At 31.5% G+C, this 26,356-nt stretch overlaps 1 protein-coding gene across 2 annotated transcripts in view; it reads right to left on the bottom strand.

The window, feature by feature from the left end:
- Positions 1-2,255: 2,255 nt before the first annotated feature.
- PSPC1 (paraspeckle component 1) overlaps positions 2,256-26,356 on the bottom strand; it is a 70,436-nt gene continuing 46,335 nt past the window's right edge. The window contains exons 7-10 of one of the 2 annotated variants that reach the window (XM_073894816.1): positions 23,881-23,901; positions 9,720-9,777; positions 6,280-6,449; positions 2,256-4,260 (exon numbers count right to left, since the gene is read on the bottom strand). In XM_073894816.1, coding sequence (XP_073750917.1) covers positions 4,075-4,260; positions 6,280-6,449; positions 9,720-9,777; positions 23,881-23,901 — 435 coding nt within the window. In that variant the 3' untranslated portion in view covers positions 2,256-4,074. The remainder of the gene's footprint in view (positions 4,261-6,279; positions 6,450-9,719; positions 9,778-23,880; positions 23,902-26,356) is intronic. The other variant, XM_025875236.2, reaches the window with a different exon arrangement.

Here is a 26,356-nt window from a genome sequence, read left to right as displayed (position 1 = left end):
AAATAATCAAATAGTAAGTTTCAACCAATAGGAACCCCTTGAAGATATTTATAAACTATACATGATTTTATAGAAAAAGGCAAGTAGTAATATTCCCAAAGTAACAGTGTTCCTGGTTGTGCCTTTAATTATTCAGTCTTTTAAGATTCAAACGTCAACTATTAATACTTCCTTCAGTAATCAAGAAAACAAAATTTCAAGTTTTTTTACACACTTAGAAGACAGTGCTTTTGACAAAAAAACTAATATATAATAGATTTTAATCAGATACTATTAAAAAAAATTTAAGAACGGATACTAAAAAAATTCTGAAATTCTTCACTATTTCAATAACCAGAGTGACGTTCTATAAATTACTTGTCCACATTCAACTGGGAAGCTTTGTGTGTTTCATTTTACACAACTGTGAAAAACAATTATATAAAATGAGCACACTAAAATTATTTCCTATTTTTCGAAATTTAGTTCTGAAAGGTGCAAGAAAGGAAACAATGCTCTTGAAAGTACGACACTACTCTCGATTTATTTATTTAATCATCATTTGTTTAGGATGAAATAAACCCACATGGGTCTATTCAACTTAAGTGATGGACGTGCTACTTACTTTGAAGATAAATAAATTGGTTTTCTTCCTTTCCACCTCTCCCCTCCACCCTGCCCCAAGTAAGTCCATGGCTACAAATATCTACTGATGAAGTAAGCACAGGAACATATTTACAACTGTTTAATTTAGGAGTCAGATATGTGGGTGTTCACTAACTTATTTTTGAAAATAGTAAGTCTGACTTTTCAAATCATTAGCACTCTCTTATATTTCAGGAACATATTTTAACATATTACTAGATACTATAACACAATAACACACACAAAACATTTAAATACCACAGTACTCCCCAGAAAATTTCCTCTATTTTTGCAAAATAATGTATCCCTTTTATTTGAGAGTCCCATTTAACACTACATTTTAAACCTTTTAAGAAAGGTTTAAACATTAACTTCATATTCACTTTTTTTAAATCACACACTTATTTCAATCACACACGAATCTTTTTCTCATTCAGAATCTAGGTTGTAATTTATCAACCAAACCCCCAAATATTAATTAGTGACCATTAATCATTCACACTAATACTTTAATTATTATAGACTTTACATATACACACCAAGTTACTGAAAGTTCAAGTATGTTTTTGAATAAAATATAAAGATGTAATTTCAATTAGTATTTGAGAAACAAGATCCAACATTCCATTAATTCCTTTTTGATAATTTCTATTTCTTATATTAATGGCAATTCTGGTGAAAATAGGTTTTTTCCCTAACATTACTGAGACTGTTGGGTTAAAAACAAATATTTAATTTCTTTCACTGAATGCTCAGTACTCATATTCAAAAGAAAAATCCAAAAATTCAAGGAATAACAAATTGGATTTTATGAAATATGGGTGAACCAAAAGTTCTTTAAAAACTAGATCTGTCAAAAAACAAAAACAAAACAAAAAAACTAGATCTGTCGTCAAGAAAACCAATTTATTTATCTTCAAAACAAAAATGGGGAAATTTTGACAAAATAATTAGGAAAATGGGTGTTCCTTTATTTTATGTACATTAATTACATACTAACAGCATATGAAATCTAAATCCTACAGACTTTAAACTCAGTATTTCAATTCATGACACAAAAAGAAAAATAATATTGTGATATAATTCTAAGATTGTTTCATATTACCTTTTTATGGAAAGAATTATGGTAGCATATGACAAATTCACACTTATTTAGAAAAGCTAATACTATTATTTTTATATCTACTGCTTTTAAGCAAATGACACTCAAATATCTTCCCCAGTGCGTATACTAATTCACAAGAAAAAATATTGACTGAACCAGCCACAAAGTTGTTTATACTAAAAACTGAATAACTGGGAGTTCACAGATGCTCCACTTGACTGTCACTCAGAAGCTGACTGTTCCCAGGGTAAACTTGATAAGTACTGGAACAAAGATTTTCTTGATGCAGGGAAAAAGCTGTGTAGAACTCTGTTCTTGGAGCCAGAGTTGAGCCGGACACTAGAATGTTCAGGAGATTAGGACATCTCTTTGTGCACTGGCTTTCAAATGTTCTTGAATCAATGTTACAGAATTTCACAGCCTTGGTCAAAGACAGCTTGGTATTAACATCAAAGGATCAAGTTTTTCCCACTCTTAATTCAGCTTTGAAGCAAAACAGTGCTAGCAATTACCTAGGATTATATGAATAAAAATATAGATGATGGGAAGGTATATTTAGGTGTAACAGATATCATTTAAAAATTATAGTTAATGTTAAAACTCCCTACACAGCAATTAATTAATTAAAACAAATTCCACTCCCTGCCAACTCATACACGTGGAAAATGTGATGAGAACAGTCTTTTTTGACTATTATTTACAATCTCCAAATCATGTTTTCAAAGATTTGCCAAGAAACAAAAGCCTACAAAAACCACAAATTTTAGAAAATAATTCCATCCATACAGCTGTGTCTAAAAAATATGTGAAATAGTACACAAGAAAAATGTTACAAAAGAATGCATCTCAATTTTGCTTTACACCTGCTTATATGCAAGATTTTAAATTAACGAATTTATTTCTTTACAAAGTATGCCTTCCAGCATAAACATAATACCATGCAAAAATGAGTTAATTTTTACATACTGTTCATTTCAAAACAGCAGTGTATTTTTCATTAAAATGCTAAAAGCATAATACAGTAAACACATTGAAATGTTATGTGAGAAATAACTGTTATGATCAATGGATGATGCATTAGATTTGTGGTTTAAGGTAAATATATAATTCCTTAAATGTAATTTTAAATTAAACATGGCTGACATACAAAATTTGAAATATAGCAAGGACTTTGTTTTAGAATAACAATTATAATGTAATAAAATCCGTTTCTTCCAAGTACCGAAAATCAAACTTCACAATACCTATTTGACAGTAAAGGGATCTAATCTGATTCCAATGACCTTAGCCATTCTCAAATTAATCCCCCCCTTTTTTTTAAATAAAGATCACCACTTGAACTGTATTCCTTGGAAACAAACACAACTAGCCCTGTCAGACATGTTTACTGGAGAGACTTACCAAACTACAGGAAGATATTTACAACACTGCAAAGTTAATCCATCTTTAGTACTTCTATAAACAACATTCTCAAGAAATGCCTAATTTCTTCTAAATCACACCAAATCCTCACTTAACATCCAACCTAACAGTACTGTTTGATTTTAAAAGAAAACTTAAAGGGTTAGGATCTAGATACTGACACCAAATAATGGCATATAAGATTAAAAATAAACATTATTTTATAAGCAAAAGAGATTTGCCTCCAAACAGTTTTTATTTTTCCAAGATTCAAAAGGTTTATTTGAAAAAAATCAGCACAGGACAAAGATATCCTTAATATTCCTTCTCAGAATATTTGAATATTCAAAATTTATATGAAATGTAGACAGCAACTCTGATTTCACAGAAAGAACATCAATGGTTTATACAAATGTAAACCCATTCCCACGTCCCTCCCCAATGTACTATTCTATCCACCCCTTACTGACATCAGCTTTCACTAAGCTTCTATCTTCAGTGCTACTTGCAAAAACTAAAAAGCAGAAAATCATTTTCATTTTTAAATGGTTGGGATTAATTAAAGCAAACAAAGTATTACTGTTACACAAAGTTTAGTAAAACTATGAGAGAATACTACTAATAACATTTGTAAATTATCGAAAATGATTTCTTTATTGAGATTAAGTAACTACATAGACTTCACAGTTCTATGGCATACTTATATGTAGCTAAAGTCACAAACACATTTTAACATTCACAATGATGAGCATCACCATTACCATTCTAATCTACAAAGCTTATGTATGAATAAAGAAAAATACAAAAACCTCGTTTTACAAAAAAAAAAAACTTTAAAGTCTACATACATTAACAATAAAACCATTTTTTCCAGGTAACAAGTAAAAGTGTAAAGGCATACCACTGAGGTTTTTTTCTCTAAGTAGCCAGGAATGAAAGAATGTTTAATATCTACGACGCTTATTAGGGCCTTCAAAGTTGCCCCCTTGGCTTCCTCTACCAAAACCACCAGGACCACCACTAACAGGACCTACACCACTCATTGGTGCTTGAGGGGTTTCAGAACCTGTTCTACTCCCCATAGGTGATCCCATCTGAGATGATGGTCCTTGAGGAAATCTATCATTGTGCTATAATACCACATAATAAATATGAAGTCCATTTGGAACACGCCAAATGTTAAGTGACAAGAAAAATTGGCAAAATCCCAAGTGGTGGTGTCATGAAGTTCAGCAGAAAGTCCAGCAGAATCAGGATCACACATAGAAGGAAGAAAGGAGCAATTTAATTAGTTACTACGTTTTAAAAAAAAAGGGAAAAAAAAGCATCTGAAGAGTTACAATTGCTAATGCTATGCCCCAATTTCATGAAAAAAGAACTGATTTTAAGAAGTAAGCAAGTGCCATTTTAAACCTAATCAGTATTACAAAACTGTTCTGATTTCTCTTTTTCTTAAAAGCTTATACTGCATATAACTGTGCTGTGTAATAAAAAATATTTTTTTGAAAATCAGAGATAAAACTGGGGAGCAGCATCACATTGAAAAAATAAGCATTTAAAAAAGTTCAATAGCAATGCTTTTAACAAAGAAAGTACTAGTACAGAGTTATAATTTCAGTATTAAAATTTTAGAGGTGTTTTTCCAGAAAGACTATTAATGGGAAAATATAGTTTTTAAAAACTGACAATATACTAATATGTACTACTAATAGCACAATTAAATAAATATCTGAATCCTATGCTTTGGAAAACTTTACAATAACAACAACATATGTTAATCTCAAAGGTTGACCAGAACTCCCTACATGCAGTAGTAAAATGTCACTGTGAAAAAGACCAAAGGTAATATTTAAATAAAGGTTACAATTTCAGGGGGATGGGTGGGAAAATGGGCCAGTTAATATTATTTTAAGTTATTACAGATGATTATAGGCTACAGAAAAAGTTAACCAAAGTAGTCAAAGTTTTTACTTAGCTTTCAGACATTTTACTATAAAATAAAGCCTCCAGAGAAGGAAACAAGTACACTAATTATATATCATGCGCCATCTGATCATAGCAGATACTATGGCACTGCCTTTTTATCTCTGTACACACTCATTTAAAAAAAAAAACTTAGCATGTCCAATTTTTCCAAATTTTTAAGACTGCATTTAAAGTAAGTAAGTTTTAAAATGATGAAACACTGTATCCATCAATTCTAAGACACACATTCACTTTTAACATCTCCGAAATCAGTATGGATTTACAGTTGATGGCATGTCTGAATTTAATTGGCAGTGCTTTTTCTTTCTTAGCAGCAATGGCGCCTTAACATTTGTTGTGGTAGTTCCAAAACTAAACTGCCTTTTCCAAAATATACAATCAACCAATTTTCCTTTTCTAAATGTTATTTAGAACAACCATTAACAAAAACCAAATGAAAAATGTTCTGCCAAGAGCCTCATTTAAACAGTGATAGATTTTAAGGAAAATGAGAAGTTATCAGTCTTGCTACTGATATTCAAGTAAAGTAAGAACTACTGAAAAATTTTGCTTTTATAATTATTTAACCCACACAAAGATATCTTCACACTGTCAAACCAAGACATAAACTGTATGCTTTAAAATTTTGTAACAAATAATGAATAATTCTATAAGACTGCAAAATGTAAATTTAAAATACACTTTAAAACTTTAATGTATATTATTTTACAGTTAGAATAAGTTCCCTGAAATTAATCGTAAATCATCTTTTTATTAAAAGTGTTTACTGAAAATGTGTTTTCACACATACTGGAGTTTCATTCCCCACCAAAGGTAAGGAGTCCACAGAGGAAAAGAACACAATCTTAAAATACTTGACCTTTACAGTGGATACTGGTAAGAGGTGGATACATACTAAAAGCAATATAAAAATAATTAACATGTATCTGCCATATACTTGAGTACAAAAGCATGCCATGAATGGTAAATATAACTCTTGTGATACGTAATAACTGCCTCTCATAAGTCAACATATAACTTCACAAAACTACGTTTTCTTCACTGCATATTGACCTTTACCGCCAAAACAAATGATGCCAAATTATGTTAAGTGTGAAGTTACCTTTGGGGCAGAAAAGTATATATTACTGAATATAATCAAAATAATGTTTATGATACATTACCACTGCTCCATTATCTGGCATCATTGGAGTTCCCATATTTGCAGCTCCTTCTGGTCCCATGGCAGGACCAGGACCCATTGGTGGGCCAGGTATAGTTCCTCTGTTGTTCATATTCATACCCATCATTGGAGGAGGACCTTGGTTACCAGCAGGTGCTGGGCTAAATGCATCTACGCAAAACAATCTATACTTAGAGCTGTCCTATCTTAGTTTAGTAAACATTAAAAATTTAACAATACTTATGCAAACTATATAACAAGACCATTATCAAAATTACTTTCCTTCTCTGAGAATGGGACACTTAATTATCTACTCTGTAATAGAGCATTACCTACACTATAAAATTTTCATCCCAAAATCAAATGTACATAAAACAAATAAGACAACTATCAACTATTTTAGGATATTTGAGACTGTCAAAGTTTTCAAAGTTTTTAAAAAATGAGTATTACTTGCTGTAGTCTGCTTTTTAACAAACTACTCTCTTAACAATGGTAACTATACTCTACCTCATAACTTAACGGCAAAGGATTAGCACTTGGCAAATACAAATAGGTATATAAAGTTCACTAAAACTAACCTCTTGACTTTAATGTAAGTTACTAAACATACCCGAAAATTGTAGGAGGTACTATTTTTTAACTTTAAAATTTACAGAAATAGGCACTCTAAACAAAGCAACTAAAAAGGGTTGTGAAGACAAAGCTTATTTTTTTAAAGCAAATATAAAGTATTAATAGAGCTATATGAATTTTTTTGACATGCTAAAAATTCTGGAAATGCGGACAATCAGATATACTTCAAATTTTCTCATCAAAAAGATATCCACCCGGTCTCATGTTAATTGCAGTAGTGTTTGAGCTGAAATATATTTATAATGGCTTCAAATACAACATTTTTAGGTATCTTCTTTGAATTTTTTAATTTTTAGAGTACTCATACTTTTTTTCATTAAAAATTTGTAACAAAGACTAACTCCAACTTGAGTTTTCTTTAGTATTTCATTCTATAGGTCAATTTTATGACACTCAGAACTCAATTTCTCAAGAACACATCATAACAGGAGATGATATCTCCATTCAAACCCAGAATTCTACACAGTATCTAATGCAGCTGACCTCTACATAGGACTGAGCCCAGGGAGCAGCTGGGAGGAAAAAGTCTTACTCCCTACCAGTCCCTGGCAATATATATACTACCACTCGTTCTCAACCTAATCCCCAGGAACCTACCACTTCACGGGAAGAAATTACTTCCTTAATCCCAAAATGTTCTCGCTTATTGATAAATCGAACATTACAACTACCCAAGAATATTTCTATTCCCTTAGCATAGCTATAAATAAAAAATTATTGCTAGAATTCCATGACATGTCCCACATGGAAATGAGGAAGAATGGAGACACTATCTATAAGGAATCTTAACTTTCCCTAAAAAGAACAGATCAAGGATTAGGTTTTTCTTCTCTTTTTAGTAAAACATAATTGTTACATTTAACTTGCAAGACTCATATATAACTATACAACTATGGGTTGTATAAAATATATATATGTATATATAAAATAAATAAAAAACATTTCCAACTATCAGTAATTAGAGTATTATTTCTAGTAATTAAGCCTTCTGTCACACAGATATAATTAAACTAAATTTAAACATCTAAGAAATGTTAGAATTATCTGGTCCCCTGAAAAGCAGTTTTATAATCTTATGTTTCGCTTGGTAGAGAGACTGGTGATAAACCAGAAAACCTACTGCCACATTCTAACGATGTAACTTGATAGGATATGGCAATTTACTGATTCAACAGTGGCATTCAACTTCATGATAATGATTCATAACTCCAGTAAACCATTAGGACAAAGTCTCAGGTGGAATAAAATGTATACAGGAGAAAAGTAAATGGACTGGACTTAAGGGGAGTTGAGAAAGTGCTCAATTGTAATACAGTTCCCTGATGAAATAAAATGCCATAAAAATTTTTAGTTCTCTTAAATTCCTAACTAAATAAGGAATCTAAAGGTATACTCTCATTATTCTTCTGATAAAGTTGCTAACTAAAATAGAATGTTTTCAAGGTCTCGGCAACATCAGAAATACTTCATTTGCTTCTAACATTAATGACAATCTAATAATTATAATGGCATTGCAAAGTACCTACAACCCATAACCTCACACTATAACCCTTAAAACCACTTGGATTATATTATACACCATTCTACAATTTACTTTGAAAAGACATAAAATTGAACTATCTGTACATTACTATATATTCAACTGTGTCTCTAGAACTTATATACTAGAACTGTGCCTACAGAACTTATGTATTTTGTTCACCAATTAATTCATGTATCCATTGTAACTAACTTCACAATTAAGATCTTTATAGGCAAGGGCCATGTATCATGCTTCCTTTGTATACCAGAGATGCTCAGTAACTTCTTACTGGTAAGAAAAATGACGAAATTAATAGCAATAAACAATTTTAGATGATCTGTTTGGAAGTAGCAAATAAACTGCATGAGAAATAGGGAAAAAGGTTGATCACAGAAAATGTTCATTCCACATATTAGATGCTTTAAGATTTTTTTACTCTATACACTATATATCCTAAGTACTACATGCTAACGGTAAAATGTAATCTTTACAACAATATGTACATTTTGAGTTACATGAAAATTTTAATTTTGTGACAGCTTCTTTGGGACAGTATGAAATGAATATATTAAAAATTTATCTAATTTTTAAGTGTATGACATTTCAAATTTACTGTTTCCCTCAATAGTGGAGAAGCTAATGTAGGCACTTTCTTCAAAACTTTACATCAACTCTAAAAATGTGCATTAGCCCAGATGTAAAAGACACATCTCATTTCCATGACATGTCATAGATGCCTCCCAACAGTGCACTTCTGTGCACAATACGGTAGGTTAGGGCAAAATAAGCTAAACATTCAGTAAAATGAATAAAAATAACTCCACTTACACAAAAGGTTACCTTACCAATAAAAATTTATAAAATACTCTCAAGAAGTTTAAAAACACTACACACTCAGAAACTATCAAACTTCTAAGAAAGGTAAAAAGAGCCAATTTGAAAGCATGAAATTGATTTTTTTAAAATGCAACAATATAGTTGCATTACATCATGGAATGACTGAACAGGTTTCAGGTTGTATCAAAACCTGGTTACAGGTTTCTTTCATTAAATCTATTAAAACATAATATACCTTTTAGCCTTCAATGAAACAAAATTCTTCCTTAGCGTATTATTTGTAATATACTTGTATCTTTTTCCAACTTAATAAATATAAGAGATTTCACCATTACAAATGTTGGTTCCAAATTTTAGTTTGTTACTGATATGTAGATACCACAAACAGCATGTACAATTCCCCAAAGAATTACAAGTTACAGAAGGCTTATGCTTCAAATCCCTACCTCCCATGTTTATTGCTCCACGGGGACCCATATCACCCATTCTCATTTCCTGTTCTCTCTGTAAGTAAGCATAGTTGTCACAGTCAACCTATCGATCTTATGACTTTACATTTCCCATCTAAAATCAAAAAGAAAAGAATCAATTGGGACATCACTTTCCATTTAAAAAAATTAAAATTTTCCAACATCACTTACTTATTAAGAACACTGAAAAGAAACTTCAATCTCCCAGGTCTGATATACCACAGAGCTCAAGCACTCAGTTTATACTACTAGATTATCAATGTGTCAGATTACATAAAATCTACCACAGAACATTTTTAATGTCCAATAGAGCAAAGACATATGCCTAGATTCCAAAAAAAGAAAAATCTAGTATTAATAACCACCAGGGCCAATTATTTTTTCCTCCCAGGACACTAAAGTCTTAAAACAAAAAGACCATTACCCCTTTTATATTCAAATGTATTCAAACATCCAACACAAACAGCTGTGGGGCACTAAGCTAAAAATAAAGTTATATAGACAATTTTCATGTTAATACATCTTTGCATTTTTATTCAAATACTTGAGCATTGTTTCACCCAAGACCTAAAGATTTGCCATGAAAAGTCTCCATGACACACAAACAGTTGTTAAAAGTTCAACATAACACTGCTTCCTTTATTTGAACAAAGGTTTTGCTTGGAAATCTAAATAAAAGTGTTATTACACAGTCGGCAAGTTCTGAAACAAAATGCTCTTGAGGTTAACTGTGATACAAAAGGTCATGCAAATGACAAACTTTTAAATTTCAGTAAAATTCAACTACTTCGGAAAACTAATTTATTAACAGTAGTTATATAGAATTAATGTCGATGAAATCTCTCGGTGAAATTACTCAACATACTGTAATTCAAATTTGCACTATTATTTAATGACCTTTTCCATAATCAGACCAGTGTGTTAAATGTAGCAATCATAAAACACACTGAGACAAAAGTAGCAATGTCTAAAACTTTAAAAAAAAAAAGCACAATTTTTCTTTTAAAAACAATTCTATTAAAATGTGCTTAAAATTCCATTTAGTAATACAAAATACCAGTGAAAAGCACCTATAAAAGCTAAGGAAAAAAGGAAAGAAAAGCCTATGGTATATGGTAGATAAATGCCACTAAGCAGCTAATCAACTGCCCATATCTAACCTAATGGACATGCCTCAAAATGTAACCTTTAATGAAGCTGTGGTAAAAAACAAAACAAAACACATCATTTACATAGCATCATGAAGAAATGTTTGTCACATTATGTAGAAAATGTAAATCCCAAAACTTTCTCAAAGCTATTTTTTTTTAAACTTTCCTAAAACTAAATTTGTCTCTTCTCATAAAACGTTTGGCTAGTGATGGATACTACTAACAAACAAAACAGCTAGACTATTTCATAGAATGGGTTTCTGATGAAGTCATATGGAAAATACTACTTTATGATCACACTTAACACTATCAACAATAAATGAAATCCAAGTTGTCATTTCCTCATCACTAGAACCTGATAAAATGTAGACTGCCTTCAGCATATCCAAAATCATCCAGGTATTATTTATAGCAGATACTTATTATTGAAAAGCTGGTTCCATTTCAGCACCACAGTAAAATACACGGATTTTTTGATCATGACATCTTTGGGGAACAAGGGTTTAATTTTAATTTTTATTTTTGGATTTGCCTTAACTATGAAAGATGAAGAATGCAATATCTAACCAACAGAGGGTAATTATGATAGTCTTATTGTTTGAGACTTCAATTTTCAAATCCCCCTTAAGTATTCTGACATCCTAACTGGATGCCTGTGATTCACTGGTGAGGGCAAAGAAGGAGACGTTTTTATTATCTCCTTATAATTTCATCTGCACCTATCATTTTCCAAAATAACAATATTTATTAGCTTTATTATTCACAAAGTTCAGTACTTTTTAAATTATTCTATTATTCTATTTTCTTCAATAGAATTCTGAAGAGATTAATATGCTAAATACATTTATGGATTTTTTAAAAAAGCTTTTATTTATTAAATAATCTCTATACCCAGCATGGGGCTCTAACTTATGACCCCAAGATCATGAGTCACATGGTCTACTGATTGAGCCAGCCAGGTGTCCCAAGACTTATGGTTTTTTAAGTCAATTTATTCAACAGTAGCCATAACATTCCCTTTCTGATGCTCTATTAGAAACTGGTTCCAGGGGCATGTGGCTAGCTCAGTCAGAAGAGCATGTGACTCTTGGATCTCAGGGTTGTGGGTTCAAGCCCCACATTGGGTGTAGAAATCACTTAAAAATAGAAACAACTTGTTTTCCAGTTTTAAAATATCTTCCTTTAAATGAGATAATCAGAATGTCTTACAATAATACATGCTAATGTAGCATATCACTATGCTAAAATACCTATATATATAAAAGCATTTTTCACTAAATACACATACACTCAATTTATTTAATACTGTTGATGCTTCCTTAAAGAAAATTACTAAGTACTATTTTATACAGCTTCACACATTAAGAAAAAGAGATAGCATAATTAGATGACAGATCATTTTTTAACTATTTTAGAAGGAGCAAAAGAAGTTTTCAACTTCCTAGTCCTATCTCTCTTTTTTAAAGATTTTATTTATTGGTCAGAAGGAGGGAGAGAAAGAGAGAGAGAGAGCAAAAGCAAGAGGAGCGGCAGGCAGAGCAGGCAAGAGAAGCAGGCTCCTGGCTGAGCAAGGAGTCCAATACGGGACTCGATCCCAGGACCCAGGGATCATGACCAGAGCCGAAGGCAGACGCTCAACTGACTGAGCCACCCAGGCGTCCCTTCCTAGTCATATCTTAAGATTACTGTCATTTTATCAAAATCCACTGCTACATACTTCTAGTAAAATGCAAGGGTCAGAGATTATACTTAAAGGTAGTGGTTAGCAATGAATATTAAGACAGTACTTCTCATTATTAACTTGATTTATCAAATATCAGTAAGGAGAAACTTGGAAGTTCACTATTAACTGTGTACCCACCCAAAAAGCAACACACAAGACCCTCACTTCTATGAATTCTAATATTTGAAATTAGAACTGGTGCATAATATATATGGTTTTGGAATACAAATCTTAATGCTTTATTGCTTTATACCAAAAATTAAGAGTTACGATTTAACGTGAAACAACATATAGGTAAACACAATCTTGAAAGACTGCACTGCAATAAGATAATAAAGCTATGATTAAAACTTGGTTTAATTAATTCAATTACTCTTCATAGCAACCCTATAAAGTAGGTCTACTGTTATCCCATTTTAGAGATCATAAAACTGAGGCACAGCACTGTTAAATAACTTACTCAAGGTTGAAATGACCTAAAAAATTCTGCCAAGAGATTTCATTAAGTTTTTACCTTCACAAAACACCTTCATTTTTTTCAAGGATTCCAACAAAGCCTAACAAAAGGCAAGATTTTTAATTTATTCTTATTATATTCATAAGTCGTGCTTTTCCATTAAAAGAATTATGCATATGAATTCCTGAGCTTGTCACTGAAGTATGCTTAAATTCACAGCTGACCAAAAAAGCAAGCAAAGTATGACTGATTTCCAAAACCACTTATCACAGCAGCATTCCATTAAAAAAATGTATCTCAGAGTGTGGCTGATGGGAGTACTGAGTCCACAAGACCCTTTCAGGAAGTATACAAATTCAAAACTGTTTCATGTCTTACTAAACATTAGAACACAATTATAAAACTATCATCTAACTGGGCTTTTCAGTCTATCAACATTTGTAGGGATGGTGTACAAGCAATTGGAGGCAAAAATCTTGGTATTTTAGCACAAATCAAGGCACTTACACTCAATTTTTACTAGTAACTATCATTGTTACAAGGGAGCAGCAGGCAGGACAGCAGGAGAAGCTGTCTGCCCACACAACTAGCTTTAAAATTTCAACTAGAACATGTAGATGAATACGTAGAGGAAGCAGTTAAAATTATTTTTATTGAATCACTGCATGTCTTTTTAATTATGCAACAAAGCCAGATACATACATAAAGCACTTCTGCTGCCTTCTGAAACAGGGTAGTCCTTCAAGAAAAACATTCTTATGACTGGGTTGTAAACGGAACAAGACAGCATCTGACAACTATGATTACTGATTACTTGTGTACAGGTATCCCTTGTTTTTCAAAAATGTGCATTACACCACTTGGCTTTTATAAAAGACCTACATTTGTAGTACCTGTTTTTGCCAACCAAAGAAGGATTTTCACTTTTATGGAAAAAGGCAAAAAGTGAATATAAAGTTCAGTGTGTTTTGCAGCAAGCAATTTTAGAGGCAGCACAAATCTAGAGCAACAAAAAGCGCTACCACCAAGCTCCCACCCCTGGGAACTATTCTTAGCACCTCAGGATCAAGCTGCCATAGCTTTGAACTATGTGTGAACATCTGTGCTTTATCTAGATTTATTCTGTGCATCAGTTAGCAAGATGTGTACTAAAGTATCAGAGAAGCCTATGAGGTTATAATTTGGGTTCAGAAACTTTCCAAACATTTTTCATATAAATATTAATGGTAACTGCTTCTTCATTTTATGCCATTTTGGCTTACAAAAGGTATCACAGGAATGTTATACTTTGGGATAGCATTTGGCAGACATTTTCTGACAAGATCAGTGGTTGATATTAAGAAATGTGATTTGTTTTTAATTTTGTGTAATAAAATACATTAAAATTTAGAAGATGTGCATAACTTAATGGATCAGTATTTTTCTAATGTCTGGTACATGACATTACAAAATCATGCATGGGTAAAAAAATAATCCATTCAAAGTTCCAGGTAGCCTAATGGATTATAATGCAATGAAAACTACTACTTGTCAAGTTTTCTGTAGTATTTAACAAAAATATCCACAATTATCTGAAAAGGTTAAAAATATTCGTCTCCATTTTACTAATTACTTATCTAAGTAAAGCCAGATTTTCTTCATGCACTTTAACCAAAAGAGCATTCTGCAACAGATGGAATGCAAAAGCAAATATGGGAAACCAGCCATTTTCCATAAAGCCAAACATTAAACAAATTTACAAAACAGTAAAACAATACCACTCTTCCCACTACATTAAAGTGGAACATCAAGAATTATCTGCAAAAAGTAAAATAAGGCCAGTGTTCCCACTACAGCCCATTTTCTTTCAACTTTCTCTCTTATTATCTAATATGGTAAACACTGATGTAACAAAACAAAACAAAAGCTCTTAGGGGTCTTCAATAATTTTTAATAGTGTAAAAAAATTTCAAAACCAAAAAGTTTAAAAACCAATGCTTTTTAAGTTCCAGTCAGTATTCGTTCATGAAAATAAAAGCAGAAAATTTGCACTAATGTAAAGTAACTAAACCAGTGCAGAACTTTACATTATTTTATATAGAATAGGATCTTTTCCTTAAATAATTAATACTCAAAATATCAACCTGTGAATTTAAAGATACTGTAGTTTTTAGATAACCAAATTTAAAGGATTCACACAGTACACAAAGATGAGGCTAAAATAAAGTATAATATGAATGCCTAAGATTTAGAAAACAGTGAACTATATAAATAATGATTTAACATAGTATCAACTGAAACATTCTGCAATGATAAAGATATATTCATCTGACACTAATTAAATTCCTGTTTGAATGAATGCAGTCTTAATGACCACGATCATCATTATTCTTTAATTTATAAAGATCTTTCACGTACATTTCTGAAGAAGCCTCTAAGGGATTGTCAAAGGATCACCAGGTACCATCTACATTCGATGTCTTGATAAAGAAAATGCTAAAATTCCCTATGTAAAAATACTGACACAGAACATTTAAATCTACTAAAGGAAATATAATTCTAGAGAAATGTCTTAAGTCTGGGAAATAACAAGATTCAACCTTTTTATAATTATTTCTAAAAATAAATTATATTTAGTACTTGGAAACATATCTTTTCCTTCACTAGAGAAGATTACATAAAGAATAAAGATTATTAGAAAGCTAGTCAAACTGTCAAGAGAGAAATTAAACAAATTAGCAGCTGAAATACTATCTAACAAACACCATATCTCGAAGTAAAAAATGGAAAAATCAATTACATGAAATATTAAGAAAACAAGTATAAAGAAAAAAATTCAAAATAAAAGGTAGGCCTCTTTGCCAAGAAATTACTCACTCATTTAGAAAGTGTTACAATCCTGAAGGGTATGCATCAACAAAGTAATCTTTTCTTAATAAAAATGAAGTAATTTTAAACTAAAAAGGGAAGTAAGACATGTTCCCACCAATATAAATAACAGCATGCAAACTTTCAAACATATGAACAGAGAATGCTTGGAAGACATTTTTACTTCAAGTAATTAAAAACAGTAACTTCCAAAACACAGTACTCACTACTAGAATGGGGGGAGGGGGGTATTTTTTAAGCAACCTAAGACAATCTTTCAATAAATACAGTCTATGATGGATTTTTTCCCCCAGTTTGAATACATGCATTCCATGATATCTGCATACACGAATACTGGAAAAATGTTCCTCAGTTTTATGACTTAAAATGAAATTTTATACCATATATCAATTAGGCAGTTGCAAATTAAAACAATGAGATACCACAACACCCCAACTGGAATGGCCAAAATCCTAACTGACAACACATAGTGCTGACAAGGATGTAGAGAAACAGGAATTCTCATTCACTGCTGATAGGGATTATAAATGGCATATTCACTTTGGAAGACAATTTAACAGTTTCTTACAAAATTAAAGATACTCTTACATACATACAATCCAGCAACCATACTCCTTGGTATTTAAACAAAGGAGTTGAAAACTTATGACCACACAAAAACCTGCACATGGATGTTTACAGCAGCTTTTTCAGAATTGCCAAAACTTGGAAACAACCAAGATGCCCTTCAGTAGGTGAATAGATAAACAAACTGTGGTACATCCAGACAATGAAACATTATTTAGCACTAAAAATAAACAAGCTATCAAGCCATGAAAAGACATAGAGTAACCTTAAAATGCTTATTACCAAAAAGTCATTATGAAAAGACTACATATTATACGATTCCAACTACATGACATTCTGGAAAAGGTAAAACTATAGACAGTAACAGAATCAATGACCAGGATTAGGAAGAAGAGAGGGATGAATAGGTAGAGGACAGAGGATTTTTAAGGCAGTGAAACTATTTTGTATACTGTAACAATGGGTACACGTAATTATACATTTGTCAAGAGTCCACAGAACGTCCAAAACCAAGAGTGAACCCTAACATAAACTATGGTCTTTTGGTGATAAGATGTGTCCTTCTGATAGTGAAGGAGTCTGGATGTATGTTAGGGGAAGGATGTATATGGGAAATCTCTATCTTCGGCTCAATTTTGCTATGAATCTAAGACTACTCTAAAAATTAGTCTATTAAAATTATTTTTTTGTGAGAGAGAGAGCGCAAGAGAGAGAGGAAGCACAAGCAGGGGAAGCAGCAGGCAGAGGGAGAAGGAGGCTCCCCACTGAGCACGGAGCCTGATGTGGAACTCGATCCCAGGACCCTGGGATCATGACCTGAGCTGAAGGCAGATGCTTAACCAATTGAGCTACCCAGGCATCCCTATTAAAAATTTTTAATGTTTCTTTTTGAATAATCAATTATAAATATATTAATTTATACTGTAATTTTTAGTCATGAATAAAAATTTGTTACTTGTTAAATTTCAAATCAGAAGTAAGAGGAATTAACAAATATAAGTAGGGGGACTTACATCTTATTAGCTCACTATATTCATTAACCTCAAGATACATATCTCTTAATCTAGAGTCCCTCAATGTATTTTTAAAGCCTGGTCTGGGTACCTTTAAGAGATTATTCTGGTGTCACTGTCAAATTCAGAAATTAATTGCAGCTTTTTAATTACTAGGGTGGTTTTTTAACTGAAGATTAATTAAATCTAATTACATATAATCACCATATATCAAGAGACAGAAGGGAATAAATATTTTAAACAAATTAATTTTTTAAACAAATTCATATTCAACTGAGAATACTTTTAACCATATACCCAAGGGACATTTTCAAAAATTATCATCATCATCACTTTTCAATTGTCATGGCAAACTCTGAAGAGATGCTTTTAAAAACTGAAATTGATTAGGAACATTTATTCTTCAAATTTAGTTATTTTATCCTAAACTCTTAAAGAAATCAGCCACGACGGTATCAACTACAGCACAAACACAATATTTTGAGTAGTATTCTATCAAAGCTCACATAATACTGGTAATTGGTTTGCATTTCTTCACCCATAACCTCTTAACCAGTATATTTCCTTATCAAAGTCAAAACAACTATCATGACTGGCCAGACCAAGATATGAAAGATGAAACAAAAAGATAAATATAAACTGTATAAGAAGAAATGCCAAATTGGCCCCATCAACAGAAGAAGGCAGTGGAAGGAGCAAACGAGCACATGTGTTCCAATATATAAAGAATTAAAGTATGTATTTAATGGGGAATCTTTTTGTTCATGATACTAAGTCATTAAACAAATTATTTCAGTAGTATGCCAGAAGCTTTTAAATTTTAACAAATTATATATTTTTCCTAAGTAGATAACTCAAAGCAACAGGTACAATTATAGTAATTTTAAAAATATGTAAGTGGTAACTAAATAAAATTCAAATACTTAAAATACACAATTTAAAAGAAACTACTATAATAAGCATATCAACTGTTAAAAAGCAGAATTTTAAAAAGCAGTAATAGGCCAAATGAAGAAGTTACTTTGTGAGAAACATGGTAAATTTACAACCAGAAAACAAAGAATTTGAAATGTGGTGTACAATATAGTGCAGAATAAGACAAAGTATAGGCAAACTTACCCATATACTTTCAATTATTTGAAATTTTAAACAGAAATAAATGCATTTCATCAGCAGAGCATGCTCACAAACCCAAGTTCCTACCCCCATCACTAATAGATAATAACTACACAAAGATATTAACATTCACATTTATTTAGTCTGATTTGGTATAAAATACTGACATTTCAGGTGATACTACAGAACTTCATGTCCTCAATACAAAGTACAGAAGATACTAATGGAGACTGGGTATAAAACTCTGACATTTCAGGTTATACTACAGAACTACAATACAAAGTACAGAAGATATTAGATGGAGACTAACCTAAAAAAAATTTTTTTTTTTACATAATCACCTTGTAAAACAACTCCTGTTTGAGGGGAGCTCTAGGTATAACGTTAAGAAGTCACAAAGCAGAAATAACAGGTTAAATTTTTATGTCTTCCTAGAATCTTTTTAAGTTAATACCTAAAAATTCTTATTTATATCACCCATGTGACACCTCAAAAACTGTTTACTTTAGTTGAATATTTCTATTTGCCAAACCTGACTTTCCTCCTCTCCAACCCCAAGAAAGGTAAACATTAACTGAAAGATCTCACCATTCTGAACAAAATAAGATTAGAAGGACTTACCATTTCAAATGAAAAGACATGATGTATACCTACAACACAGTGGAATAATAAACCAACCATTATCAGTTAAAAAAAAAAAAACCCATCCAAAATAAGTTCCACAACAGTGCTAAAGCTACTCAATGCACTCTTCACATTCCCTAGCACAGAATCTTTCTCTAAACTCTTAAAACTTTTTAGCTGTATCTCTCTATATTCCACAAAGATACTCTGCACCTATAATACTGTAAAATCCTCAAAGACCTGACTCTGAGCTTGATTCACTTCTGTATCGTCCATGGTATTCAGCACTCTGTTCTGAAACAGTAAAACAGTGACCAAATTTTCTTACTAAATGGAAACCTCTAAATCTTCCTGTAAGTCTAACATTCTGATGGGATATTCAAGTGGGATCCGAATATTGAAAAGTTAGATGTGCTGAAAACCAAACACAAAAAATTGTTATTTATTTTTAAAAATGTACTCTTCATTATGTGAGTCCATTATGAAGTCTACAAAAATCTACCAATACCACCTGTTTCAAAACTACAGATGTTTAACATCTTAGACATTAGTATTCAATAAATACTGAAGTATGGTGACCCATAAAGAACAGTGAAAATCATGACTGGGCAGCACTGATATTTGAAAAACAGGACACCAAACAACTATTTAATTCTCCCAATTTGTGTCTAAGTAATAACTACAATATGACAAATACAAGACTCTCAAACTCAAAAAATTCAGAGAGCTAAATTAGTTGGCAACAAAGTCAGAAAATAATTAGAATGCAATGTGGTAAGTACTAAAAAAGAATCACATTGAAAATGATACACCTAGGTGCATAGTCAGAGACGGTTATGCATACACTGAGTACATCTCCAGGAGAAGAAAAGATATACAGAAATTTTTCTGGGTTATAAGCCTCTCTGAAATGCTAATGGAAGGTAGGACGGGAAAAAAAGACACTAGTCATCTAATATGACATAGAAATAATTAAGTACAATAAAATGTCTTCTAGTAAAGTGTGTATAGAGTTTAAGGGAGACTCAGCATTTCCATTTGGAATCATTTGGAAGTCTTTTAAATATGAATGAAAAAACTTATTTATAATCATAACATATGACTGGACAACCATACATCGTGCTTTGCCTGAGACAGCCCATTTTCTGCCTGCTGTAATAAAAAGTAACTTTGAATAGTACCCATATTCAGTTGTCCCAGTCTGAATGAAAACTGTTAAGCTTTCCCCTACATATGGTTAGTTATTACTAAAACTATTAAAAAATCCTTTGAGAAGTTTCAAAGAGAAGTGATCAAAGATTTCCACAGCTGGTTAAAACTGACATTTATCTTCAATCCAAATACCCCCAGTTTTCAAAGTCCCTAAAGATCACTTCCAAAGTATATGTAAACATTACAAATGTAAACATCTATTGATTTTTTGTCTTCACTGGACTACAAAGGTCTAATTCCATCCCAAATATTCAGAAAAGTTCCTGGCTCACTGTAAGAAACACATTAGATTATTTTAGTAAATAAACAAATGAAAACATTAATAAAACTGGTCACAACTAGAGCATTCTACAGGAAACCACTGCAATATAACTGATATAATCAATTTTGATCTTTATCATCATGTCCAAATCACTGGAACTGGGCTGCCACTAACAGCAATAGGTACACTAAGCTGCCCAGCAAGTCAAACCTAAATCTGACACCAAATCCTACAGCAAATAATTTTTTAGTTATTTCCACAGAATAATGAAGATGCTATAAAAATTCCTTGTGAAATGTCCTTTTTGTTTGAATACTTCAGGTGTTTAGACTTCCAAAAAACAATCTTCTTCTGCAATACAATCAAATCACTTGTTAGAGCTAAATAATTTATAGAAAAGAGGAGTAATGGCTAGGTGGAAACCACAAAATGGCAACTTCTCTCAAAAATTCAAAAATCATTTCAGAAAATGTATTTGTACCTACTCATTAGTAATTAATGATTAGGGTCAGTTCTCTCTGCCAGCACCTATTAATTAAATTTTATTACTGGCGAGACTTTCTGTTTTGAGTTTTGTACATGGCACATCAGGGAAAGCTGTGTTATAATTAAGTCAGAGAAAAGAAACAATGCCCACTTGAGAAGCAGGAAAAGAGACTACCACAAAGTAATGGCTGATTAAACAGGCCAAATTTGGCCTGGAAAGGGTAACATCCGAAAGAACAATGCTTTATGTCTCTACTAAGAAAACATTTGTAAACTCTAGGATAATCAGCTATGGGGCAGTGATGCTTTATCAGTTCTTCCAATAACTTTTGCTCTGATTTATAACCATGACTACCAATAAACCTTCAGGATGCTAATTTGGATTCTTCAGGGACCTTGATTCTAGGATATGAGGTGCTCTGTTCAATAAGCCTTCTAAAAACACTGGAAAAAAACATATTAATTAATAAATTTGCATTTTATTCACAAACTCTTTGAGTTTGGTTAACATGAGTCACTTTTTATAGATTACTCCCAACTCTCATACTGAACCTAGACCAGGGGTGGGCAAACTCTTTTGGTAAAGGGCCAAAATAGTATGTATTTCAGGCTTAGCAGGCCAGAGAGTCTTGATATAGTCTCATACAGTTGTGTCATGACTAGTCAATCTACCACTTTTGGACAAAGCAGCCATAATCAAAACATAAACACAACTGTGTTCCAATAAAACTGTTCCAAAAACAGGCAGTATTCAGATTTAGCCTGGCTTACCCTAGTCTGTCAACCCCCGGTCTAGATGAAATACTTAAAAAACAAAAAGTTAATGCATCATTTGAGACAATACCTCCTCCACATATAGGCTGAAAGCTCAACTAAAAGTTGTCACACCAAAATCCCACAGAGCACTATTTACATAAAATGTTGTGCTACTTCCATTGTTAAGTGTATGAATCCTATCCACCATGCTGACTGACTTTGAGCCCTCCCCTCAAACTCCCAGGTTCCATAAAAAATTCAACTACTACTACCCTTATTTCAGTATTTCAACTATGTCTCATTTCAACATATGGCCAATGGTCTTCTATTTTTGCTAATTAAAATAAGCAGACTGAAGAGCTTAAAATGCAGATCCCATGGCTCCAACTCAAGACATTTTTCTTTTTTAAGTTGCAAAGATGTGCTGCAAAGGTTGAAAAGTACTGAATTTAGCCAAAAATGTGATCAATGGAGAATGCATCAGATTCTACTATAATCGTTAAACGAATCAATTTGTAGGTTGGAGACCTAAGGGAAAAACCCACATTTTTAAAAAGCTCCCTCGGTGTTTATTATGCACTATTTGAAAAACATTACCATGGAAGAGGCATTACACCCTTAGCCTCTGGCTACATCTCCTTAATGCTCTTGGCCTCACTATATAATATACTGGGTAGCCACAATGGAACTACTCTGACCAAGAAACATAACTCAATCAAATTATTGCCTTAGCATATAACATACATTTATTTCCAGGTTTATTATGCACATGTGTTTAAATATCCAGGGCTATTCCCACCTACTCAAACAAAAATAAAAATTCTTCAGTATCAATTCATGTACGTATTTCAAAACAGATCTGAAGGGCTATTCTTTTATTCACTAAAAAACCACGAACATTTATATTCACAACAGAAACAAACGTCTAAAAAAAAAAAAAAAGAAACTTGAAGTTTTAAAACAAAATAGCATCGCATATGAACATTGCCCCAATTTACCTAAACAAAGTATTTTATAATTACTTGATATAACTACTAAAGCTAGAATGACATTTAGATGTTTTTATAATCTTATCATTTTCCCAAGAAAGCAAAATTTACTCTAAGTAACTGCATTAAAAAAATATCCTAATTAAAATCTCCACTTTACACCAATGCAAACTGAATCCACAGATAAAAACTGGTATACTGCAGTACTAAAATGTTTAATATAGTAAGTGGAACAACCTAATATAAAAACAATCACAAGACAATCATAAGAGACAATCTCATAAATTTTTCCACTAACACTGTAACTTATTGTGATGTGTCCAAAAGCTATAAAACTGTGTTAAGTAGGAAACTTCAACCTAGTAAGTACTATAATGAAAATGGTTCAATATTACACTCTATACTACGGTAAAGGTAAAGATAAACCTAAATGTATTTAAGACACAGCATAAAAATGTATTTGTTATGGCTGTCAAAAATACTTTATGCTATAGGAGTGAAAATTAACATGTTTAATTTATAATTACCAGAGCTGTTATCAAAGAACTTGACTTCTAAGAGGAAACAAGGTATGAAATAAAAATGACAACTTCTAGTTGATGAAGGGCTGACATATCCTTGAAACCCTTAAAAATATGTTCATGTCATAAAATTATGATAAAGTTGAAGGCTAACAAAGAAAAACATGACCAGACGTGTGTTCTCCCTCATATTTTATTACATTTAAAAAAATTATTTTTCAAGACACAAAATATGGAAATCGGTTTTTACTTTATACTTCAAAGTCCATACTATTACTTGTGTTGGAATATTTCTAATAGGAATATTAGAAAGAAATGAGAGGTAGCATCTTAAACCAAGTAAACTGCTTTATACTAATTACTCTTACTACTTGGGCAAACTGAACACTTACCATTTGATTCCTCCCTTTAAACTGAACAGTGAAAAAAGAGAAAGCACATAAGAGGGCCTAATTTCAAAGCTTTTAAAAACAAAAACAAACATTAAATTTAACAATTTTTTCCAGAGACAGTTTTCAAAGTAAATGAAGAATAACTAATACAACAATTACCTCAATGTTTCTTCTATTAACACAAAATAATCAAGACCTATAAAGAGGTTTTGTTAATATTTCTTTAGCACTTGATTAGCTTGTATTAACAAGCATTTTGAAGCTAGGAACCAAATAAAACTGATACCAAAATGATGAAAAATTTTTGTCTATCCATAATTTCTAATACCAAAAAAATCTAAAAATCTGGCAAAGACTGAATTTCCCCTAAATATTTAAATGCATTGTTACATACTATTTTACATATGGTTCCTCTTCAGAAAATTAAGACTATAGTAACTTTGTGGCCTAACAAGAATATTAATTAAAAACAAAAACAAAAAACAAACAAAAAAACCCAGCACCAACTCTCCAGCCTAGGGTTCAGCAAACTTTTTCTGTACAGGGTCAAAGAGTATAAGTATCTTAGGTTTTATAAGTCACAGATACTCTAATATTCTTTTATTTTCCTTATCCATTAACTCTCTAAAATGTAAACACCATTCTTAGCTCTGTGTTAGAGTGGTATGAAACTGCGAACTGGTCCCAAGCTATAGTATGCTGACTTCTGCTCTAGCGAAATTAATCTTATGATGCTTCAAATATGCAACATATACTTTACTTGAAAACAAAGATATCTTAAAATATATCATCTACATTTTCTAAGAGTATAATCCGGTGAAACAATAAATGATCTATTTTTGAAATGCTTCAATAAACCCACCATGAGTATTTTAAATATGTAATTCATTTATTCTCAAAGTTCATCGGTAATTTATAAAGTTTTAGACACCATGAAATTAATTTTAAACATACAAATGTTTTAAAAATTAAAATAAGAATTTGCAGTATTTCTATTTTAAATTGTAGCAACATTTCCAAATAATTTTCGAATAGAAAAGTAAAATTAAAATCTGTCCTTCATTAATTATACCTATATTAAATGCCACTGAACAAATATAAAAAACACTGGTATGAGTTTTAAAAAATTGTGAAATAATTTCAAAGAATAGAGTCTGCAGACAAATTTATGATATAGCCACTTAAATGTAACAGCAGAATACATTTTACTTAATCATTTCCTTCTAGTCCCCTAAATGATTTATGCATATGACATTACAAATGGCTACACATGTGCCCCAAGAATGTGAAGTTTGTGTCAAAAAAATATTAAGAAAGTTAATTCCACCAACTTTAACTATAAGCAAGCACTTTAGGAAAAGAAATGTTCAGGTACATATAAGGACAAGGAAGAATTTCCTAATCCTCAATGGAATGAAATAAAGTTTCCCTAAGGAAATGTATCATATATAGTTTACATCTTGATTATATTTAAAATTAAAAACTGAGTCACTAATTTCCAAAATATGAGCCAAAAAAATTTTAATTACATATACTTTCATATCATAAAACATCCTCACATTGATAAATCCAACAGATTTATGTTCACATATAACAACCAAAAAGCCCTAAGACCACATTTAAAATATGTCATAAGCAAACACTATGTATCCAAGTAGGAAAAAGAGAATTGCAAAATGATACTAAAAATGCTAGAAATTAGAAGAAAATTTGCAATGCTTGAAAACTCTTTTGGTAATGGAATTTAAAATGAATTAAATTAAACCTTTAGTATGACTTATAAATAATAAATTTCTCTAATTGAATTTAAATGCCACATAATTTTTAGTCAAAGGATATTTACTTGATACAGGCTAAGATAAAAATTTGTTATTATACAAGTTAGGATGTATTTTACTGTGTATTCTTTTTTAGAAAGAAAGTTTAAAATATTTCTTGGGACAGAAGAATGGGGACAGAAGTCAGCAAAAGAGTCACTGACTTGAATTAATACTGTTAGCCTCAGAAACTTATTAACTTGGCTTTTGAATAGCTAGGGAAAAAAACACAAGTATTTCTCAGAATAATAACTATTAAAATAGCATTCATCTAAGGTGAATAATAAGACTCTTTGTTAGTTCACATTAAGAACTTGGGGATTTTAACATATTTGAATTATCCTTGTTTGCCCTACCATTTTGCCTGCCCAAAACAAAAACCTGAGTCAGACCAAATCTTTAGAACTAACTCCAGTTTATAAGAAATTCAGGGATAGAGAAACTTGTTAAACATCACTGCATGGATAAATTCAACAAGACCCAGGATGTGAGAAACAAGGGTCTGTTTTCTTAAAAAATTAAGGAAAAAACTTAAAAGGTGAAGAGAAAACCTACAGACTAAAAACACTGGATTTATCAGCCAATTAGAACCAAGTGTAAAGAAAATAAAAACCTTTATAAAACCTGAACAAATGTGGGCTTTTACTAGTTAATATTAA

This window comes from Callorhinus ursinus, unplaced genomic scaffold, assembly GCF_003265705.2.
Source record: "Callorhinus ursinus isolate GAN/ISIS: 27379988/994484 unplaced genomic scaffold, GSC_fseal_2.0 scaffold7, whole genome shotgun sequence".
Lineage (NCBI taxonomy): Eukaryota > Metazoa > Chordata > Mammalia > Carnivora > Otariidae > Callorhinus > Callorhinus ursinus.
Note: the sequence above shows the minus strand (reverse complement) of the source record. Positions and strands in the feature narration are given on the sequence as shown.